At 35.6% G+C, this 22,500-nt stretch overlaps 2 protein-coding genes across 4 annotated transcripts in view; both read left to right on the top strand.

Annotated features, from left to right (window-relative positions):
- The window catches only part of pcyt2 (phosphate cytidylyltransferase 2, ethanolamine), a 16,145-nt gene extending 9,651 nt beyond the window's left edge, over window positions 1-6,494 (top strand). The window contains 5 exon segments of one of the 2 annotated variants that reach the window (NM_001006037.1): window positions 339-416; window positions 4,785-4,850; window positions 5,979-6,044; window positions 6,127-6,215; window positions 6,293-6,494. In NM_001006037.1, the coding sequence (NP_001006037.1) occupies window positions 339-416; window positions 4,785-4,850; window positions 5,979-6,044; window positions 6,127-6,215; window positions 6,293-6,407 (414 nt within the window). In that variant the 3' untranslated portion in view covers window positions 6,408-6,494. 2 annotated transcript variants of the gene reach the window in all.
- A 4,211-nt stretch (window positions 6,495-10,705) lies between these two features.
- Window positions 10,706-22,500, top strand: part of gnav1 (guanine nucleotide binding protein (G protein) alpha v1) — a 57,511-nt gene continuing 45,716 nt past the window's right edge. Inside the window, exons 1-2 of one of the 2 annotated variants that reach the window (NM_001166014.1) lie at window positions 10,706-11,262; window positions 12,441-12,532. In NM_001166014.1, the coding sequence (NP_001159486.1) occupies window positions 11,130-11,262; window positions 12,441-12,532 (225 nt within the window). In that variant the 5' untranslated portion in view covers window positions 10,706-11,129. The remainder of the gene's footprint in view (window positions 11,263-12,440; window positions 12,533-22,500) is intronic. The other variant, XR_012397487.1, reaches the window with a different exon arrangement.

The following is a 22,500-nucleotide window of genomic DNA, read 5'->3' as shown; positions in this document are numbered from 1 at the left end:
ACACACACACACATTTTGCAACGCCAACATCATTGTGCTCATCAGAAGGGCTGTAACAAGCTGTTTTAAATGATTGTTAAACCCCAGATTGGACGAAAAAACTCATGTCAACCATTAAAAGTCAAGTTCAAAGTCAAAACCATGGCGTGACGACACATAAACCTGTTTTACACAGTTTTTGAACTTCGTGGCCTCAGGGGAACTTGATTAATCTCCTTAAAAGGCAAAGTATACATGTTATAGATTTACTACAGTAAAGCTGAGTGAAACACTGGTACAAAAAAATTTGTTGATGTCCTGTTTTTATTTTATATTTTATTTGTATCAATCTTTTGTAGGAAGTGAACCGCTACAAAGGGAAAAACTACCCCATCATGAATATTCACGAGCGAACCTTGAGTGTGCTCGCTTGCAGAGTAAGTGCACAATTTACCGCCTCCTCCAATCATTTGCGTTCTGCATAAATTAGCGCATGACTTGACATAAATGACCGTCTCCTAATCTTTTCCAACATAAATCACCTCCTCCTCCAGTCCGCTCTTTGGGTTGTGCATAATTTACCGTCTCCTCCAATCCCGTTTTATTGTGTTGCATAGATTTATGTTGCTTTTGTGTTCCTGGCGTTCTTGTTTAAGAACAATGGGTTGCTCTGTTTGAAGGGAGGGAGGGATATTTTGGGAAAAAAAAGGGGAGGATAAAATGCTGAAGCATTATGAAACATCGGAAGGTCAAGATAACAGACATCACAAGTTGATTTAACTCCAAGCCTATTAAAAATCTCATACTTTGAGATTCTCCAAGCCACAGCGCACACTCTCTTACGGAACAGCATACCTAAAGCATGACGTCGCGTTCAGACAGAACCCACATTGAGCTTTCGGTATCAGAAACATGCAGAGGAACTGCAAACCTCCCTCACACTGAGATGTCAATGAAAACCACACGTGCGTGCCTTTCTGAAGAACAGCGTTTGCCTGGGCTTCAGGATTTTAGAACTTCAGTTGATTTGAGTGCTGTTAGAACTGACTATTCATGGCTCAAAAATTGAATCATATGTGCTTATCTGTGCAACCCCATAGTATATTTAGGAACATTTGTGCGAGGTCATATTATGGTTATAGTGTGACCATATTTGTATTTTTCATAATGTAACAGACAGGACTTTTTATAGCAGAAAATAATTATTTTTATCATCATAGTATAATTATTGGACATTCATTTTGGACTTATTGCGCAAATGTCAGTAAGTCATCACAGAATTAGTTACATTGTTGTTGCTGGTTGTTGTTAAGCTGGATTTATACTTTCGCCTGGTGCCGCATCGCGCACTTCCGCTGACTGCGCGTGCACCTCATGAAATAGACGAGGCTTTTATATGCCGCGTTCGCCGTTGTGATATTCTTTAAAACGACAGAGGACCATCAAAAGAAACTGACCGTAAATTCTAGACCACAGGTGTCAAACTCAGTTCCAAAAGGGCCGCAGCTGTGCACAGTTTAGTTCCAACCCTAATTAAACACACCTGATCAAACTAATTGAGTCCTTCAGGCTTGTTTGAAACCTACAGGTAAGTGTGTTGGAGTAGGGTTGGAACTAAACTGTGCAGGGCTTCGGCCCTCCAGGAATTGAGTTTGACACCCCTGGTCTAGACAGATAAACAGAGAAGTAGAAAGTTTCCAGAACTACGTCATATCATTAATATCATTCAAGATTTTTAAACTAATTATTTTTATTATTTGTATAAATCATTTTAATGATTATAAAGATTTTTTAAACCATACTAGATTTTTTTTTTAATCAAACTTTGATGCATCACTTGCTTTTGTTCACATCTCGGACAGTTCTACCTGTCATCATTTATTAAAATATTAATGACAACAGAACATGTGTTACTCTACAAATATATTTATATTATGGCAAGAATAAAAGCAGATAAAAAGTATACTTACTGAAAAATACTGATGTTTTTTATTTTATTTTTCTTCTTCTTTAGATTTAGCCTGCTCCACAATTCACACATTACTGTCTGACTATCTTCTGTCCTATACTTTATGCCAGGGGTCACCAAACTTGTTCATGGAGGGCCGGTGTCCTGCAGATTTTAGCTCCAATCCTAATCAAACACACCTGAACAAGCTAATCAAGGTCTTACTAGGTATACTTAAAACATCCAGGCAGGTTAAGGCAAGTTGGAGCTAAACCCTGCAGGGACACCGGCCCTCCAGGACCGAGATTGGTGACCCCTGCTTTATGCTAAAAAGGCAACAATGGTCCAACATGCCTGATCATTATCACCAATAAAGCCTTGAAAAACAGGGCATCAGTATATTGTAAACCAATGGGTTCAAATATTCCTTTCCAGTTATCAAAAAATAGGTCTAATTTGTTTCTTAATTATGGTTCTGTAACTGTTAAATTGTTTAAATTCGAAATTGTAAGATATACATTAGTGTTAAACCTATGACTGGTGGAAAAAACATATTTCTGTAATTGTGTACCCGGGTCTCCACTTTTGCCATGTCCTCTATTACCTTTAACAAACTAATTTCTTGCGTTCTTTAACAAACTATTTTTTTTAAAAACTCCCTTATGTTTTTTCAAATTTTTAAACAAAAACTTTCCTCCTTTCCCACGGCTGTTGCAATTTCTAGACAAGAATTATTGATAATCTGTTATCTCTCTGATCACGGATCATAAAAGTGTTTGTACAGTCGTACCAGTTTCAGACAAAACCCCTTCAAAGTGTTTCATATTCAACTCAAATCAAAAAAAAAAAATCATGCGCTCCGCCAGCCAAAATCATGTCACGCACATCCAAGGCGAACCTCCGCAAACACATCAACGGCGTCATATTCGGCACATACACTCAAGCAAACTAGCGGACGTGTGGAATATAAACCAGGCTTTAGTTCTGATTGGTGTAATGAATTTGTTAACACACAGTTTGCAGTGGTGCTCCTACATTTTTAAAGGTGGAAGCAACCAATGCTATCTCACAGCACCTCGTAACTTTTTGATTTAAAGTTATTGCACACTGCATCTGACATTTTCGGCTGTAATTTTTGCACGTTAAAAAATAAATTCGACCTCACGTTGTGGGAATCGTTGTGGGAATCGTACTGACACACTGCCTCTGAAACATTCATTCGTTTTTCGCATCCAAAAAAGCACTTTGAGAGGTGTTTTGACAGTTCAGAGCCGCCGTAAAAGTAAACTACAAAATGTCGTCAATTGATCCACAGATGACAAACACAGTGCATAATATAAGACAGAACGTGGTGGACAGCTGAGAACCGCTATATGATAGATTCAGTGAACGGCACACCTCTCCCCTGCTGCTGCTTGGTGTTTGTCTGTGTGTGTCTGTTCATCCGTACATTTGACGTACTGCTCATAGACAAAATAGAAAGTATGGTCTGCTTTCGGTCCTTTGTTTCGACATGTCAACGTTTGCCACAATCTATTATAATGCCTATAGGTACTGCCAGTCTCTGGTCAGGATTTGTTTACAGATGTGAATGTGTGAAGTATCACAAGAAATGTATCAAATTTCCACTGATTTCCTGAAATAAACTATGCTTTTCGGGATAATCCTGCGCAGCTCTTTGATGAAGAGAACTCTCCTTCTTCTCTATGAGGGCTGGTATTAAATGCACACAATCTGTAGCCTATTGCTTTTTCTTCTTCTACTTTGGAGAAGAGAGGAGAACAAACTATCATTGCTGAATCTGACTCTGAAAAGCTTTGCGTTTTTTTTGTAATGGATTGATTAATACGCATCAGACTCAGTGTGCGAGGTTTGTATACGTGACAAATTTTTCACATATGAATACGAAAAAGACGCATACGATGTCCAAAGACCATCAGCGGCTAATTCGTATTGAATGGTGTGATTTCATTCGTACAATTTTCTATGATTTGCCTATCCTCCAATGGCGGTTGGGGTTGGGTGCCACGCCTCCTTTTAAAATCCGTACATTTTCATATGACTGAATACGAATTCGAGTAGTAAAATAGTATTATGTTTTCTGGTGAGATCAGGCTGGAGCATCAGTCCTACCAAGTAAAAAAGACAATTTCGAGCCCTTCAATTTGGAACTTTAGAATAATACAACTTGGAGGATGTAGGGAACTTGGAGAACCTGCAGCTGGAAAAGATGGAGCTTTTAGAACACCAAACCTGGAGAATTTGAGAATCATGTGAGTCTGGAAAACAGAGAACATACAGACTCCGTATTACACCAGAAACTGTATAACCAAGACAGAGAACTTCAGAACTTTAGTATTTTCGGAATTCACAAGTAATAGCAAATGATACAAGTCATGTTTTATTACCAATGTATGAAGTTCTGCCATCAGGGAAGCAATTTAAAGAGTTTATTTGTTTAAATGTAATCATTACATGAAGTCATTTAAAGCAGTGTCCATTAGCATTTTAAATGGTAAATGACCTTGAAGGCTTTAAAATGAAATTTCCTGAAAAAGGAAAATAAAGTACAACTCAACTCAACTTTTTCTACAGAGCATCATCTTTATTTCTATAGTGCTTTTGCAATGTATACAGTGTCAAAGCAGCTTAACATTGATGCTCCAGTAGATTGAAACTGTGTCAGTCCAGTTTTCAGAGTTGAAGTTCAGTTCAGTGTGGTTTAATTTTCACAGCGTAAAGTCCAAACACTGAAAAGCAAATCCATCAATGTGCAGCTCCACAAGTCCCAAACCAGAGCATATAGTTAATAATAGTTCAATTAAGTTTTGACTAATTTTATTTCTTTTGTCTTCAGTACGTGTCTGAGGTTGTCATCGGGGCTCCGTACGCTGTCGAAAAAGATCTTCTGGATCACTTTAAGGTACAGTACTGGTTCTGCTTTACAGTGTTCATTCACTATAGGGAATAAGAAACTGGTTGTCATGCAAGCGCCTTCTAGACACAATAACACAATAAGAGGCTTTGAATCTGGAAAGAACGAGGTTTGTGTGGTTCACACAGTGCGTTGTTCAGGCATAAAGCTGTGTGTGTGTGTTGTGTAGAGCTCTGGGAGAGCAGCCAGACTCGGGGTTTAGTGACAGACCACTATTTCAGCAATTCTGCATTGTTGTTCTCCAGGGAAAAATCTAGAGATTTACAGCTCGCCTCTTTAAAAGGAAACCCTCAGACAGTTACGGAGAGTTCAATCATACATTATAGGTTAACTTCACAGGGCCCAAATGAGCACTTGGGACATTTTTGCAGGGAAGATGGGGAAAAAAGACAAAAGATAAACAATGTATCGGCAACCATAATGTATATCAAAATGCTGTAGTATTTCAGAAGCCCTAAAATTAAACCCATCTGTCTTTATTTACCGATAAATATTTTTGATATTTTATCATCTACAACTTTTAAAACTTGGAGAATGTGAACAAAGAACCTAGAACTTTGCTAACTAGAACTGAAGAATACTGAGCACCTGGAACATTAAGAACGTATAGAACACGAATATGGAATCCGAAGATCTTACAATAACTGTTGAATGTTCTGCACCTAAAACAGTTAGAAGATGGCGACATGAAAATAGAACTTTTAGAACTTGGCAAATGCCAGGCTGCTCTTACCATAAAAAACCTAAAATCTTGAAAAATCAGACAATATGGAAACTAAATGTCAGAACTTTCAGAACTTGGCAAACTACAGCTAAAAATTTGTGAACACGGAGACCTCCAAAACCTAAAATCTTGAAAAGTTAGAGCGTGCGGAAGCTAAACAATATCGGACGTTCACACTTCAGATTTTGTAGCTTTAAAAAAGTACTATAAAAGTCAGGAACATAAAACGTAAGAAATTTAAAACTATAGAACTGGAGAACCTTTGGAACATTGAGAACTCTGTGGTGCTTTTAAATTTTTAAATAATAAATAAGCAAATGCATCAGGTATTTATATGTTCATTTCACAGTTTCTCAACACCATACACATATCATTTATCCTTTTATATGTAGGTGGATCTGGTGTGTCATGGGAAAACCAATGTATTTCCTGACGCAGATGGAACCGACCCTTATGCTGTGAGTAAAATCTTCTCGCATGGATCTACAAACGCTTTTCTGGTCAGTAAATAAAATGTTTACCCATTTTCCCACTTTAAAGGAGCCAAAGAAAAGAGGTATTTTCCGCATCCTGGACAGCAGCAACAATCTGACCACTGACGACATTGTTCAGAGAATCATTGAGAACAGGTTTGTAGGAAAATACGAGCAAAAACGCTCACTTGAAATATTTATGAAAATATGCAACGATTTTTTTTGTACTATAGGCTGCAGTTTGAAGCCAGGAATCAGAAGAAGGAAGCGAAAGAAATGGCTGTTCTCCAGGCTTTGAAGCGTAAAGATGAATCTGTGAAAAGTGAAGCAGCTCTTGCGAAGAATTAACCAAACCAAGCTAATCGGTATTGTCGTAGAACAGAATCACCCCTGGACTCATTCAATTACATTCAGTAATGAACAGTAAGGTATTTTAAAAAAAGAAAGAGGAGGACAAGGACTTGTTTTAAATCATACGACTCTTGTTTGAAGAAAATGCACTTTGTTGTGTGCAGAGAGTGTTTATGGCACCTATTTAATGGGTTGAAAACTTTCTCTCTGAGTGGGAGAAACATTCGGCAAATGCTTTTACATAATTTATGAAGTTGATGGAAAGATTGTGTCATTTTTAACCATTTTTTGAAAAAAGAAATGTTCCAGCTGCGCATATGCTTACTGAAGGAAACATTCACGTCGACTCAAATCGTATCTGATCATACTAGTGAGGTTAATCTTACTAGCGTGGGTGAGTCTTGTGGTGTCATATTCAGGTCATATTTTACTCCAAAATCAAAAGGGTAGTGCTTAAATACATTTGCCCCTATTAAAACTATTAACTTTTTTTGCATTTTGATAAAATTTAATTTAATACTCTCATTACTTTAAAGTATAATGAATATGTTTAACTTTTATTTTATTGTGATGTTTACTTTTTTATGTAAATTAGCAATCTAGAACCTTTAGAAGTTATGAAACATAAAAACCTAAAGAGTTTTCAAAATTGCAGACTAAAAACTGAGATCTCTGAGAATTTGGAACTTAGGGAATTTTCAGAATTTACAATTTAGAATTGCTTACTCTGAGAATTTAGAACTTTGAGAACATAAACACAGAACCCAAAGAACCTACAAACTAGAACTGGAGAACTCTGAAAATGTAGAACTTCAGAGTATGAAGGACTTGTGATCTAGAACCTGGAAACATAGAACCCAATGAACTTGCAGAACTTATAATCTAGAACTGGAGAACTCTGAGGATTTAGAACTTGGAAAACATGAACATAGTACAAGGAGAACTTACGATCTAGAACTAGAGGATTCTGAGGATTTAGAACTTAGACAAAATGTACATAGAACTAAATGAACTTGCAGAATTTATCATCTAGAACCAGAGAATTTTGAGGATTTGTAACTTGGAGAACATGAACACTGTACCTTCAAACTAGAGATCTCTGAAAATTTAGAACTGAATATAGAACCTGAAATACTTGGAGAACTTACTAAATATACTGTCTAGAACGTGAAAACTCTTGAGAATCTAGAACTTGGAGAACATAAACAGATAATCTGAAGTACCTTGAGAACTGTTGAGAATCTACAACTTGAAGAACATGAACAGAGAATCTGAAGTACTTGGATAACTTGCAAAATGTACTGTTTAAAACAGGAGTACTCTTGAGAATCTAGAACTTGAAGAACTTACAAAATGTACTCTCTAGAACCGGTGACCTATTGAGAATGTAGACCTCATAGAACATGAACAGAGACTCTGAGTTACTTGCAGAACTATTGAGAATCTAGAACTTGGAGAACAGGAAAAATGAACCTGAAGTTCTTGGAGAACTTAAATGTACTATCTAGAACCGGTGAGCGATTGAGAATCTAGAACCTGGAGAACATGAACATAGAACCTGACATACATGGAGAACTTACAAAATATACTATCTAGAAGTGGAAAACTGTTGAGAATCTAGAACTTGGAGAACATGAACAGAGAATCTAAAGTACTTGGATAACTTACAAAATGTACTGTCTAAAACAGGAATACTCTTGAGAGTCTAGAACTTGGAGAACTTAAAAAATGTACTGTTAAGAACTGGTGACCTATTGAGAATCTAGAACTTGGAGAACATGAACATAACCTGAAGTACTTGGAGAACTTACAAAATGTAATGTCTAGAAGTGGAGTACTCTTGAGAATCTAGACCTTAGAGAAGATGAACAGAGAACTCGAAGAACTTATACCTTTCCATAGCAGAACTGAAGGACTTTGAGAATCTAGAACACTTGTGTATGTATGTATATAATTGTATAAAATTGTAAAGACGTTTTAATTATGTCAAAATGCAAAAAGTTAATGATATATAATCTGATTTTGTGGTAAAATGTGGCGTAATCCCGTATGTTTAACAGATTTTAACCCCAGTATATTTAACTCCAGTGGTGCTGCTTTAGTTTTCCTGTAGTTTAACTGTAAATTTTAATATGCGTGTTATATAAAACAGAGTCTAGAGTCACACATCTGGCATTTTTACAGTCTTTTACCACTTTCATTTTCTCTTTCTCACCTGTAATAGTCATGATCGCAAGTCTTTGACCTCAGGTGATTATTAGATATATTGATTTTATCGGTCTACAAACTTCACCGCGGATTGAACATCACACTTCCATTCATTTAAAAAAAACAACACATAAATATTCTTTCTGTGCAAGAGTGTGAATTTTAAAACCACTTTTATGCCTGTACTTTTATCCCATTTGAATGCGGTTTCATCTTGTGTTTGACCATTGAAGCACCTTGACGCTTATTTTTTTGTTTTGTTTGTTTGTTTGTTTTGAACATCTTGTCCATTTTGGGTGAATTGCTGTGAAAAAAACACTAATTTAATGTCTGTACGTTGCAGATGTGAGCAGAAAAATGTTGAGTGACCAATACTGAATGTACTGTTAGGCGTGAAACGCTCTCAGACAATCTTTAATTTAATTAATTCATCACAATACATCAACTAATTGCAAATTAATTTGCAGTTTACACAATAAAACTATCAAAAAAAGCTTGCTTTGAGTATTATTTATTTATGCTTTTTAACTCATTTTAAAGTCTAGATTTTATTTATAGATTAGTGTTTTTATTTATATTCTAATATAATAAACCGTTTTATTAGTAACATTTAAATTGGTACTTAATTTATGTTTGATTTAATTTCGCTTCATTAAATCACTAAAATGCTTTTAATACATTTTATTTCAAATTTATTTGATTTCATATTTTACTTTGTTTTATTTTGCTTCTTGATAATCAGTTACTTAAATTATTTAATTTGTTCTTCATTTAATTGCATTTTTATTTTAATTTAAGTTTAATTTTATTTATTTTGTGCTATAGGTTTTTGTTGTTTCATTTAGTCAATTGTAATTTGTGTTGTCTTCATATTTTTATAAATAATTTATTTAGTTTAATTTCATTCATTCATTTTTATTTCGACTTAGTCCCTTTTATTATTCTGAGGTCGCCACAGTGGAATGAACCACCAACTTATCCAGCATGTTTTGCTCAGTGGATGTTTCCAGCTGGGAAACATCCACACACACTCATTATACATGCACTACGGACAATTTAGCTTACCCAATTCACCTGTACCACATGTCTTCGGACTTGTGGGGGATACTGGAGCACTTGGAGAAAATCAATGTGAACAAGGGGAGAACATGTAAACTCCACACAAAAATGCCAACTGACCCAGCTGAGGCCCGAACCAGCGACCTTCTTGCAGTGAGGCGATTGTGCTACCCACTGCATTTTATTTTTTACTTTTTAATTTAATTAAATTTGTAAAAAATATTTAATTTTATTTAGTTTTTGTCTGCTCATTTTAATTTCTTACATAATATTTACATTTACTCATTTCAGTTTATTTGATAAAATTATTTTAGGTTGATTTTACATTATGTACTCGGATTTTATTTACTTGTGTTTTTTGTTTTTGTTTTACTTTGATATTACTTGGATGGATTTGGTTTATTTTTCATTTATTTATTGCATTTTTGTTTTGTTTGGTGCTTAATTTAATTTATTTTGGGGCTGGTTTTTGCTTTTGTTTTTACTTTTGTTTGTAATTGTTTTGTTTACTTTGTTTCGTTTACTTATAACTGTACATATATTTGATTGTAATTTTTAATGGACCGTTTTCGTTGTTTTTTAACAACAAAAGTTTTTAAAAAATTAAAACAAATGTAATAATATTTTTTTTAAAAGAACTTCGTTTTCATTTCATTTGATATAATTCATTTGTTTTTTATTTAATTAATTGCTTTGTAAAACGTTTCATTGTATTTTGTTTTTTGTATGTTACAAAAACTACAGTTTTGATTATTTTACTTAATTCATGTACTTGCAATATTTTTAAATACTTTAAAATTATTTATTATGCACTTTATTTATTTTCGTTCATTATTATTTATTATTGCGTGCTTTTGTTTTACTTTTTAAAGCTCAACGTTATTAAACAACAGCTCAATTTGATAACAGCGAGCACCACTTGTATTATTGTGCACATACCTTGAGCACAGCGAAAACAAAACCCCTCTCAGGTGACAAAGTTCCACAAACACACGTCACTTCCTTCCTAAAGAAAGCGGACACCCCCAAAAAGAGTCTCCGAACAGCCGATATTCACCATTTATATTAACTTATCTTACCACCAACATGAACAGGTAAAGCCGTGTCGTGTTTTTTTTTAACAAATGTCCGCGTCTTCTGTCACAGTATAAACGATCTCGCTGTTTATATGAATCTGACGGAACTAATCGGGATCTGTCGAATTTGAAACTTTTTTTCCTCTCTTTTCTCCATTCATTCCACAACACAGAGATATACATCGAGAAATCTTCAAAATAAACACTCGTGACAGAGTTTGTTGTCATTATTTGTACGCGTTATTACCTGGTGTATTTAATGAAGCGCGCGCGCGACCCTCCGGGATGTTCTTACACGACTTTAAACGCTTCTCGTCCGTGATTTGGGGATTCCAACTGGACCTTTAGCTCTTCTAGAAAGACATGAGCTCTGGAAATGGGTCTGTGTTTGGGCTCAGAGGTGACAACAGAGGAGGACAAGAAGGCGAAGATCCACAGCTCGCAGATAGACAGAGACCTGTACGAGTACGCCAAGAGAGAGTTGAACGTGGTGAAGATCCTCTTGCTGGGTGAGAACAGCACAAACTTCATATTCCCGTTGCTTTGAGCTGAAATAACCGGGATTTTGATGTTTACATTGGTCGTATTGGAGATATGTTAAACATGTATAAATGTGTTTTGGGTTCTTATAGTAATTTATAGTAAATAGTGTAGTGTTATTGAACCGTAAAGTGTATTATGTCTATCATTTAGTGTTTACAACACCTTGTAATACTGTACTATTACCCATAGTGAGCTGATAAAGTGTAATAATAAATACTGTAGGCATTAATAAATACTGTATTGTTGTGCTATAGCATGAATTCATTCATTTTCTTTTCGGCTTAGTCACTTTATTAATACATGGTCGCCACAGCGGAATGAACCACCAACTTATCCAGCATATGTTTTACGCAGTGAATGGCTCTCCAGCTGCAACCCACCAAAAGTATAAATACTGTAGCATAAATTATTCAGTTCATGTTTATTTGTATAGTTCTTTTCACAATAATTATCGTTCCAAAGCAGCTCTACAAAATTATTGTGATGTTTCTATTTATCAAAAGGCTGTTGTTATAGTTTTTTTCAGCTCCATTTTATTACTTTCACAATTCACTCTCATTAACTGGCAGTCACTTGTCAAATGCCATCAGGATAACATCAATTTTAAGAGCTTTGGCTTAAAAATGACCACTTCAAAAGACTGGGCGTTAAAAAGTAGATGACAGAAAAGCTAATTGTTAAGTTTATAAAACCAGCTATAAAATATCGAAACTGGAGCAGTTCACAAATCACAGTTCCTTAATCTGAGGTAAACTATTTATCGTTGTTTTCATTTTGGCTATTTTGGCTAAATGATATTCAAACTTAAACCATTTTAATATTGTTATTATTTTTAACATTTAATGTCATTTTAATATGATCTTTTTAATAAAAGAGCACAACAGTGACCTGTTTTTCTATTTATTAGATGTGGAATGGAAATTCAGCTTTTAGTCAATGAAACCATGACTTATCTTGGTGTAATCTATGAGAACTGTCACTTAAAATTAGTTTGTTTATTTTTTTAAATGTAAAAACTAAATGGGCGGTTCATTCCGCTGTGGCGACCCCTGATTAATAAAGGGACTGAGCCGAAAATAAAATAAACGAAGGAATGAATGAAACCTAAATGGCTTAAATTTTTCTGCACAAACTATTGTTGTAGGTGCTGCAGAAAGTGGAAAAAGTACGCTGGTCAAACAGATGAAGATTATCCACAGTCATGGATTCACCAAACAAGAGCTTACTAGCTTTAAGGTAAAACTAATATGTGTTTAATTGTTCCTCACAGGTTTATTGCAATTTAATAGTAGAGCTGCGATGAAATTTTATCTGAGGAGTCGATTCTGCTTTGATTTTGAGATTTTCAAAATGCTTTGCTATTTTCTGTTAAAAACTAGCCACTGGCACCGACCTAGGCTAGTTTTTAACAACAGACTGCAACTCTAGGCTAGTTTTTAACAGCAGACAATGCTCTAGACTAGTTTTTAACAACAAAGGACGCTCTAGGCTAGTTTTTAACAGCAGATTCTGCTCTATGCAGTTTTTTAATAGTAGATGGCACTCTAGAATATTTTTTTAACAGCAGAAGATGCTCTAGGCTAGTTTTTAACAGAGGACTGCGCTCTAGGCTAGTTTTCAACTGCAGATGGCACTCTAAGGTAGTTTTTAAACAGCAGACGTTGCTCTAGGCTAGTTTTTAACCACAGATGGCACTCTAGACTAGTACTTAACAGCGGACATTGCTCTCAGCTAGTTTTTAAACAGCAGACTTTGGTCTAGGCTAGTTTTTAAACAGCAGACATTGCTCTGGGCTAGTTTTTAACCACAGATGGCACTCTAGACTAGTTCTTAAAAGCAGACATTGTTCTCGGCTAGTTTTTAAACAGCAGACTTTGCTCTGGGCTACTTTTTAAACAGCAGACAATGCTCTAGGCTAGTTTTTAATCAGCAGACATTGCTCTAGGCTAGTTTTTAACTGCAGATGGTACTCTAGACTAGTTCTTAAAAGCAGACATTGTTCTCGGCTAGTTTTTAAACAGCAGACATTGCTCTAGGCTAGTTTTTAAACAGCAGACTTTGCTCTGGGCTACTTTTTAAACAGCAGCAATTGCTCTAGGCTAGTTTTTAATCAGCAGACATTGCTCTAGGCTAGTTTTTAACTGCAGATGGCACTCTAGACTAGTTCTTAACAGCAGACGTTGCTCTAGGCTAGTTTTTAAACAGCAGATGTTGCTCTAGGCTAGTTTTTAAACAGCATATGGAGCACTAGGCTAGTTTTTAACTGCATATGGAGCTCTAGGCTAGTTTTAACTGCAGATGGCACTTTAGACTAGTTCTTAACAGCAGACATTGCTCTAGGCTAGTTTTTAAACAGCAGTGGCTGCTCTAGGCTAGCTTTTAACTGCAGATGGTGCTCTAGGCTAGTTTTTAACTGCAGATGGCACTTTAGACTAGTTCTTAACAGCAGACATTGCTCTAGGCTAGTTTTAAAAAGCAGACGTTGCTCTAGGCTAGTTTTTTACTGCAGATGTCGTTCTAGATGTTGCTTGTGCATTCGACTTAAGTCAAATAAGTTGGCATTTATATCACAAGATTAATGTAAGCAAAGCTTACTATTACTGTTCTTGTAATTCGCTCAAACTTTTTCTAACTTTATTGATGATTATTATTAATTCTAGGGATATTTGTAAGAAATTGGTTGCAAGCAGAGTACGGCTTACAGAGTAAAGCATACAGCGCCATGTGCTGTTAAACACTAAGCTCAGAATCAATTCAAGAGAGAATGGCGATGCATTTTGAAAATTTCAATTTTCTCAAATTATTTTTCACCACTAATTTTTTATACAGCAGTAAAAAGTCTATTTAATAGTTTGAACATTTGTTCAGTACTGTGTTTCGTCTGTGTGCTTAGTTTTCCTCCACCATCTGGGAAATCGAGTCGCTGTGTGTGTTTTGGGATTATTAAAAGTTTAAGGGGTCTTTGGTTCAGCTGTGAAACAAGACCTCAGTTGAACGGAAGACTGAATCTTGCCTCAGCATGTTGTTTTTCTATCATTAGGAAGAGGAAGGGGGAAAGAAAATGATAGAATCAAAACTTCCGACTTTTTTTTTCTGTTCAATTGACCCATTACACACATTTTTTGATTATGTGATACCATGCCAATAGCCTGACGCCATACGTTAGCACCTTTATACTAACCTGCGATCTACACATGGCTTTTCGCCATGGGAAGAGAGAAGTTTGATTTGCTCATTCATCATAAAACGTAGCCAGCTGTGTTTTCTACACAATCATAAGCTCTGGCTTTGCTAAAAAGGTGGATTTTTACTGTCATTGTGAAGAAAAATGGTTAACCAACTAGGCTGCTTTGTGAGTTCTCTGGGTGAAAGGTAGTAATTTAACTTCACTGTTTCTATGACGACATTGTAATTCTTTGCTTAAAATTCAATGGATATTATACATAACAAATGCTAATCTTATGCTATGAAAGCTGTTTTATTGTTGACATTATGGTTTAGCTTGCAAAAATAAAGTTAATAGTTGGGCCGAATACAGAATGCGTTGACGCATAGCCCTACGCCGTGGCCGTCGGCGTTGCTGACGTGCACCTCTACAAATGTAACTACACGTCGCAACGACGCGAAGCGCAAGCTCTGTGATTGGTCTGCTTGGTAGCGCTGACGAGTCAGGGCGGGACCAAGAGTCGTGCGAATGGCACAAGCCCGATGCAGCGATTGTTTACAAATGTGGAGTCCCAAGAAGGAGCTCCGGATGGAAAGTTTTGTTTTGTGTTTACCTCATAGTTAAAGTTTTTGCTCGTCTGCTGGTTCCTGCCTCAAAATGAGCGAGTTTGTGCCACTTGTACATTCAGGAAGTGTTTAGGAAAAGCAAAACATCAGCGAAGAAACTCGACACAGAGGAGCATTAACACCTCACTGCCAACTAGCGTTTCGGAAGTGTTAATGCAGACCAACAGAGACAGCGCGCAGAAGTATAAATGCACAGCTACACGCGTTAGATGCGCAGTGGGTTACGCCGGTCACTTGACGCAGAAGTATAAATCAGGCTTTACTAGTACGGGGTTGGTCCCCCTTTTGCCTTCAGAACTGCCTTAATCCTTAGTGGCATAGATTTAACAAGGTACTGGAAATATTCCTCAGAGATTTTGGTCCATATTGACATGATAGCATCATGAAGTTACTTCAGATTTATTGGCTGCACATCCATGATGCGAATCTCCCATTCCACTTCATTCCGAAGGTGCTCTATTGGATTGAGTTCTGGTGACTGTGGAGGCCATTTAAGTACAGTGAACTCATGTTCAAGAAACCAGTCTGAGATTATTCATGCTTTATGACATGGCGCATTATCCTGCTGGAAGTAGCCATCAGAAAATGGGTACACTGTGGTCAAAAAGGAATGGTCATGGTCAGCAACAATACTCAGGTAGGCTGTAACGTTGACATGATGCTCAATTAGTACTAATGAAAATAACAGTAGATCAGCAGATTCTGAAATACTCAGACCAGCCCGTCTGGCACCACCAACCATGGCACATTCAAAGTCAATTAAATGACCTTTTCCCTCATTCTAATGCTCTGTTTGAACTGCAGCAGATCGTCCTGACCAGGTATACATGCCTAAATGCATTGAGTTGCTGCCATGTGTGGCAGTTGGACAGGTGTACCTAATAAAGTAGCCAGTGAGTGTAAAAATGAATATCTGCAACAATTTAGCTGATTATTCAGCCTCTGTCATCTCTTCTAAACTCTGTTGGAGGTGCCAGCAAGCTTAGGTCACTGCTTTCGGAAGGATGCTTACTGACAGGCGAAGGCGAGTTTTCACATTTTCCTGAAAAACTACTGGCAGGTTGGAAGTTGTCCAAATGAGGTTTGTTTCAAAGCTGCTGTCCACTTCCATAACAGAGACAGTGTTTATATTAGTTTTATATTAGTTTTTAATTTAATAATAATATCAATCATTGCAGCAATTTGAATATATCGCACAACAAAAACGATTCATTGTGACAGGCTGACATGTCAGCTGTTAAGTGAACAGACAATGGCTAACTAATACTTTATAGATTATCTCTGAGAAAATGCTAGCTTATTGAATCTTCCCTCAGCCTTTCATTCCCTTGCTTTTTTAATAAAAGCCACTGTGATCCGTTGGAATTCTTGAACCTCTCCATCCAATATTTGTGCGCTGATAGTTATCGAGGTGAGGGAGGGTTAGCGCACATGCTTTTAGTCGGACCTTTCTTCGGTTGTTTTATAAATCAACTGATTTTGTTGAAAGCCTCACGGCCTGTCATATCTCCTGTGAAGTGCCAGGTGCAGATCTGCATGTGTGCTAGCTTGGGTTAAACAGAGACTTTGTGTGTACCATGTTCTCTTCATTAAACCTTCCCTCAGGGATTGTTTGTGTTACGGACTCTTTTCTATGAGCCTAAATGGGATCAATGAGCTGCAAATGTGTATTTTGAAGAGCCTCGGGGAACTGCTTAGTAGCTCTGGCCAAATGTGAAGGGATGGATGGCTAATTAGCTGGCTAGTCACCGAGGAAATACCTAAGTTTTTTAGTGTCGGGATGAATTTTAGAACGTATTAGCATGCTAACAATCTGTAGTAAGAACTATGCTCTTGAAGAAAAAAAAAGTGCTTTGTGTTTGTTAGTGACAGATTGTTGTCAAGTAATGTGGTTTTATTGCTCTTTGTCCTGTATGTGAACTGATTTGACACCTATATGACAACTATGGAAAACCTCAAACAAACCCTTTAAATAAACAGTCGCCGCTACGTGCACACCCTTTTTGGGAAAGGAATCATCATCTTTCACTGACAGGACTTCCATTATCTTTAAACTAAACAAAAAGGGTTGGAATGTGGGTGAGAATGACGTAATTTTGTTCAGAGTCATGCAACAGGAATATGGTTCATATTCAGAAGCAGCTTTTCAAAAAAAAAAGAAAAATTTTGTAATATTATTTGAAGTATTTATTGTAAATGTAAAAGTTATTTGTATAGAAGTACATTGTGAATAAAAAAAAACATCCTTAGGGTTTTTAATTGTTCAGAGATTGACTGCGTTTGTCCTCCTATTAGGTGCTAAAGGTGTATGGAATAAAATCGCTATCATAAATATGTTGTGCATAAATGAAATTCACGCATCTGTAATTATAAAAACGTATAGTGAAACGTAACGTTACTTGTAATTTTACGAGGGTACAATTCCGAAATCTGCGATTAGAACACTCTGATACGACATTTCTTTTGTCTGTTTGTGTACGACTTATACATTTACGATGGGTGTACTTTACAAACACAAAATACACTTTCACTACGGACACGACGACCTGATTACGAGTACGAATAAAAAAAATGTCACTTCACTGTCAAAATGACGTCAAAGATGATGTCACCGGCATTAATAGACAAGCGGGAGCCATCGATTGCAACGGTGCGCTAGCGTTATAAGATCTTGAATCCAGACTGAAAGAAGCCCGCCGAGCAAAATGGCTGGGCACTCGAGCTCCCGAGAAATGCCCGTCTTAAAATGTAATAAAGGTTGAGACTTAATGAGCTCTTTCTTGAACATTTTACAGAATCAAAATTAAGAACGGGCAAAGGATAGTGAGCCAAGTTAGCACAATAACGATGGTTTTTCTAGTTTATTAATGTCTGTGACATCATTTTGACAGTGCAGTGTCGCTTTTTGATTAGTACTCATAATCAGGTCATTGTGTCTGTGGTGAAACTGTATTTTGCACAAAATATTTATGACTGAGTGTATTCCATAATGGTGTAGCTTAATAATAAAACATTGGAAGCGCAATTCATTAATGTTGGTACAAATTCAGGGTATTGTTGCATCTAGTCATGTCTATAATTGATACATAAGTCTATTTGCTGTATTTAATCCAAGGTTATTTTAGTAAACAAAAAATCTAAAACTATTGGTGAAACTAAGTCACTAAGTGAAACAAATAACACTCCCAGAAAGTCCAACTGAAATAAAATATTATTTAGCAAAAAATATAATCAATTCAAATTGGTTAAAACACGTTTGTATATACAAAAACATAACCAAAAACATCTATCATTCTATCATTTCTTTCTTTATCAAAAACTGTAAATTAAGCATATTAAACTGTAGATTGTCTCATGAAGAAGTTTGTCTGAATTATTCATAAGTTTTACCCTTTTTTTCTTTTTACAAATTTGTGTGTTTTGGGTTAAACTATTATATTGTTTTGAGTATTAAGAGTTAATGTAAGCAGTGCAAACTCTAAACTAGAAAAAACTAAAACTGAAACCAACCAAGACTAAATAGAAAGCTCAAAATAAAAACTAAACAAAATCTAACCAAACCAATCTTAAACTAATCTAAAATGTATAGTTTTAAAATAAAAACTCATCTAAAATATTAAAACTATAATAACCATGGTGTAAACAAGGTCATTTGAGAGTCTAATTACATTGTGGTGTCACTTTTAATCAATCTAATACGCTCTTGCTGAATTAAAGCATGAATGTTCTTAAAAACAAAAACCCTTAGTTACCCCAAACCACTCAATAGCATATTGTTGAACACTAATATGCCTATAATTCATTTTAACTGTGTAAATGTTGCAGAACTGCTAGTCATGTGCTAAGACGTTGATCAGTTCTGCCAAGCACGATAGGCATTGAGATTGAGCTGAATGACATCAAGTGTGAAATATGTGACGCAACTGAGATTTTTAGATCTGATCAACGTTAGATTAGCCATGTTGGTGCATAGTTTGTGGTTGGTCAACTGACTGAAAGCACAGCATTTCCCACTACTATAGTTAATCATTCAACCCAACACGGTTTACAAAACGAGAGGAACAATACAGTTAAGACTCATTATGCTAACATCTCCCATTGTTCTGAAATGACCAAGTAAAACATTGCCCTTAAGCTAAAGGATGACACACAATAGCTCATTTATGAAGTAAACCCAAAAGTGTAAAGTTTGATTCACGCTGTTAGTTTAGGATACCTCAAGGCTCTATTTTGGGTCCTGCAAAGTTTGATGTAAACGATGCAGATAAAGTAGTTATTTTTGCAAATCTAAACTCGTAGTTTTTAATCTAACCTCTCCCATGGCTGTGTTTATTTATGTGGCCAGCATTTGCCGTGTTCGAAAGTCCGGTTTCTGCTTCACCAGTTTTTGTTGGAACGTTTCATAAAGGGGTCACGCTTTCGCTCTCACACGCATGCAATTGTACAAGCCCGTAATTATGGCTAGTTTCACATTTTACACAAGCTTGCAAACACGGGCACAGTCTGTAATCAGACCGGCCTTGGTTAACTTGGACATAGTGTCGCACAAGGGCGGACTGTTGACTGTCAGATAGAGGCCAGGGACGGGTGTGGTGACCTGTGGTGTGTGCGAATCGCCAATGAATGGTAAAATAGGACTCATCACAGGTAAAAACAGGACTTGTCCTGACATGAATGTCGCAGGAGTGCCTTTATTTTACTTAATCTGTTTATTCTTCTGCTTCTTTACTAAACTAAGCCACAATGTGGTCTCCCCAACCCACAGGAAGTCAAGTTGTCTTTCCTGTTTCTTTCTTTTGTTTTTTCTCACCTGACACCCGTCTCTACACTTTGCCTTGTTCTCCTCCTCCGAAGCAGACACTGCTTTAAGTCAATATCGCAAAAGTTCAACACAAATCTTTCCTGATATTATTGTTTTGTTAAATGGTAACCAAATAGTAAACACAGTGGTTAATGTTAATAATGCATCTACAAAATGCCGTAATCAATTATTACTGGATTGATTAAATGTATCTTGCAATGTGTATTTATATAGCGCATTTATCCACACCACCACCATCTTGACATGAGACGTGAAAAAATGGCTGAAAGTGATCAAACCTAATGTTTTAGGCCCCGCTTTATACCTATAAATAATGTTGCCCACTTCTAATCAGATTGACACAAACGTAATCCAGTAAAAATCTGAATTCAGGAAAAAGTGACTTAAAGTGTCTGTGGGGTCTTAATTCTTAAATTGTCTTAAATCTCAAAAGCAAAATTTTAGACCATAAAAAGTCTTAATTCTACTGAAATTGTGTTGTAGGTCTTCAATCTTTTTTTTAACAGCTTCTAATTTTCCTTTGTTGATGTATAGCTATACCCTTACAGTAACTGCTTAAAAGTTCTCCATTTATCTACTGCTGTGCTGAGGACACCGACCTGACCTACATTTTTATTATTAAATTATTATTATTGTAGACTGAAGTAATTGACAGCTATAAATTGTTTTATTCTTGATAAGGGTTTAGGGTTTGTAAATGGATATATTTAAAAAGTTAATGAAAAAATATTTAAACTAAATTATTATTATTATTGTATTATTAAATGTTTCAAATTTGAATAATTTTATGATAGGGCAAGAGAAAATATTTTCTAACCTGGATATTTGAAATAAATCCATAGCATTTAGCCCTCTATAAGTCTAAAATTTTATTCATAATGCTTAATGTCCTTAAGTCTTAAATTTAACTTGGTGAAACCTGCAGAAACCCCGGACTTAAGAGACTGTTTTAACCTGTTTTTATTGTTCAATGTCCATTTGAGATCTAAATGGTTGAAAATTCATTTTTACACCATATTTAAGTGTAAAACAAAGTATTTTAGTAAAGAAAAGCTAAAACTTAGACTCAACGTATTGATAAAAAAAGTTAAATAAAATGTTGAAATTTCCAGTTAATAAAAAACTAAAACTAAAAACAGTTATTGAAATAAAATAACATTTATCAAAAGTTCTGATTGTTTTTAGGAATAATAAGAATAGGGAATGCCTGTGGATGATGGTTTTGCAGCCAAACAAATCTGTCAAAACACGTTTATATACAAAAACATCTTTTAATATACCCATAAAATCGGCAAAAATTGTAAGCTAGGCATAATAAAGTATATATTATCTTTAATTTGAAGAAGTCTGAATTCTTCATAATGTTTACTCTTGTACATATTTGCATTTGTATGCTTTTGCGTTCTGTGTCTGTTCAAAATATTATATTTTTTTTATTACAAAGAGGTTTGCACAAGAGTTAACGCAAGCTGTGCAAACTCTGCTTAGCTAAAATAACTAAAACCAAATATATACAATTTTCTCAAAATAGAAACTAATTAAAAAAACTAATAAACCATTATTGAAACTATCCAAAACTAATCTGAAATGTATAGTATTGAAATAAAAACTAATTTTAAAATGCAAAAAACTATAATAGCCTTGCTGTAAACAAGGCCATTTAAGTGTTTTAGATATAAAATGTGTTGCAAATGTTAGCAAATGTTGTTTTTAACCTTTCCACAAAGTCTATATTTAATCAATTGAATGCATACTTGCTGAATTAAAACATAAATGTTCTTTAAAACAAAAACCCTCACTGACGCCAAACCATTGAATGGCGTATTGTCGAACACTAATAAAAACGAGGCGCATCAGATGTTCACACATACACACACAACAGTGCTGTCAGTGTTACATTACACATGTTTTATCTTCTTTGTTCATCTGGTGGCCTTTTTTTATGGCACGACTTCACAAAACTCCCAGCTGGGTTTCGTGCTTTCATTTCCTCGACCTCCTCCTGACTCGCTCTCTTTGATGAAGTGCTAAATTCTCCAGTTACAAACGTGACTTCAGCGAGTAACAGGAGAGTTTGGACTGGAGGAGTTGGTAGTCTTCTTGAATCTTGGCTTAACCTGAGGATAATTTTTGCAAGATTCTGTTGACTCGCGTGGAATTTTAGGGGCAGTTTACGTGTTAACGTTTTTTTAGCCAAAAACAGGTAAATTTTATACGGTTTGCCTGTTCGTTTACACAACCAAATAATTTTTGAGACTGAGAATGCGTAAATATAAAAACCGGTTGTCATCCATTTTTAACTTGTTTTTCACAAAAATCCCAAAAAGCTGCTTTAGAAAAGCCAAATAATTTTGTGTGATTTGTTAAAAATAAAATAAGATTGTGTTGTTGTTTTGTTTTTTAATTTTTCACTAATATTGCAATTTGATTTGTGATCAAAATTTAAATGTCAAATCAAAAAAGTCGAGCTTCAGCTGCGCACACTGAAAAAAATGATTCATTGGATTTACTAATTGTTTTTAAAGTTTTAAACAAACTAATTAAATTGACTAATCTTCAACTTAATTTGTTTAAATTCAACCCATATAAA

The sequence above is a fragment of the Danio rerio genome, chromosome 22 (assembly GCF_049306965.1).
Source record: "Danio rerio strain Tuebingen ecotype United States chromosome 22, GRCz12tu, whole genome shotgun sequence".
In the NCBI taxonomy this organism is placed as follows: domain Eukaryota; kingdom Metazoa; phylum Chordata; class Actinopteri; order Cypriniformes; family Danionidae; genus Danio; species Danio rerio.
The sequence above is the reverse complement of the archived record's forward strand: the minus strand, read 5'-3'. Positions and strand labels throughout refer to the sequence as shown.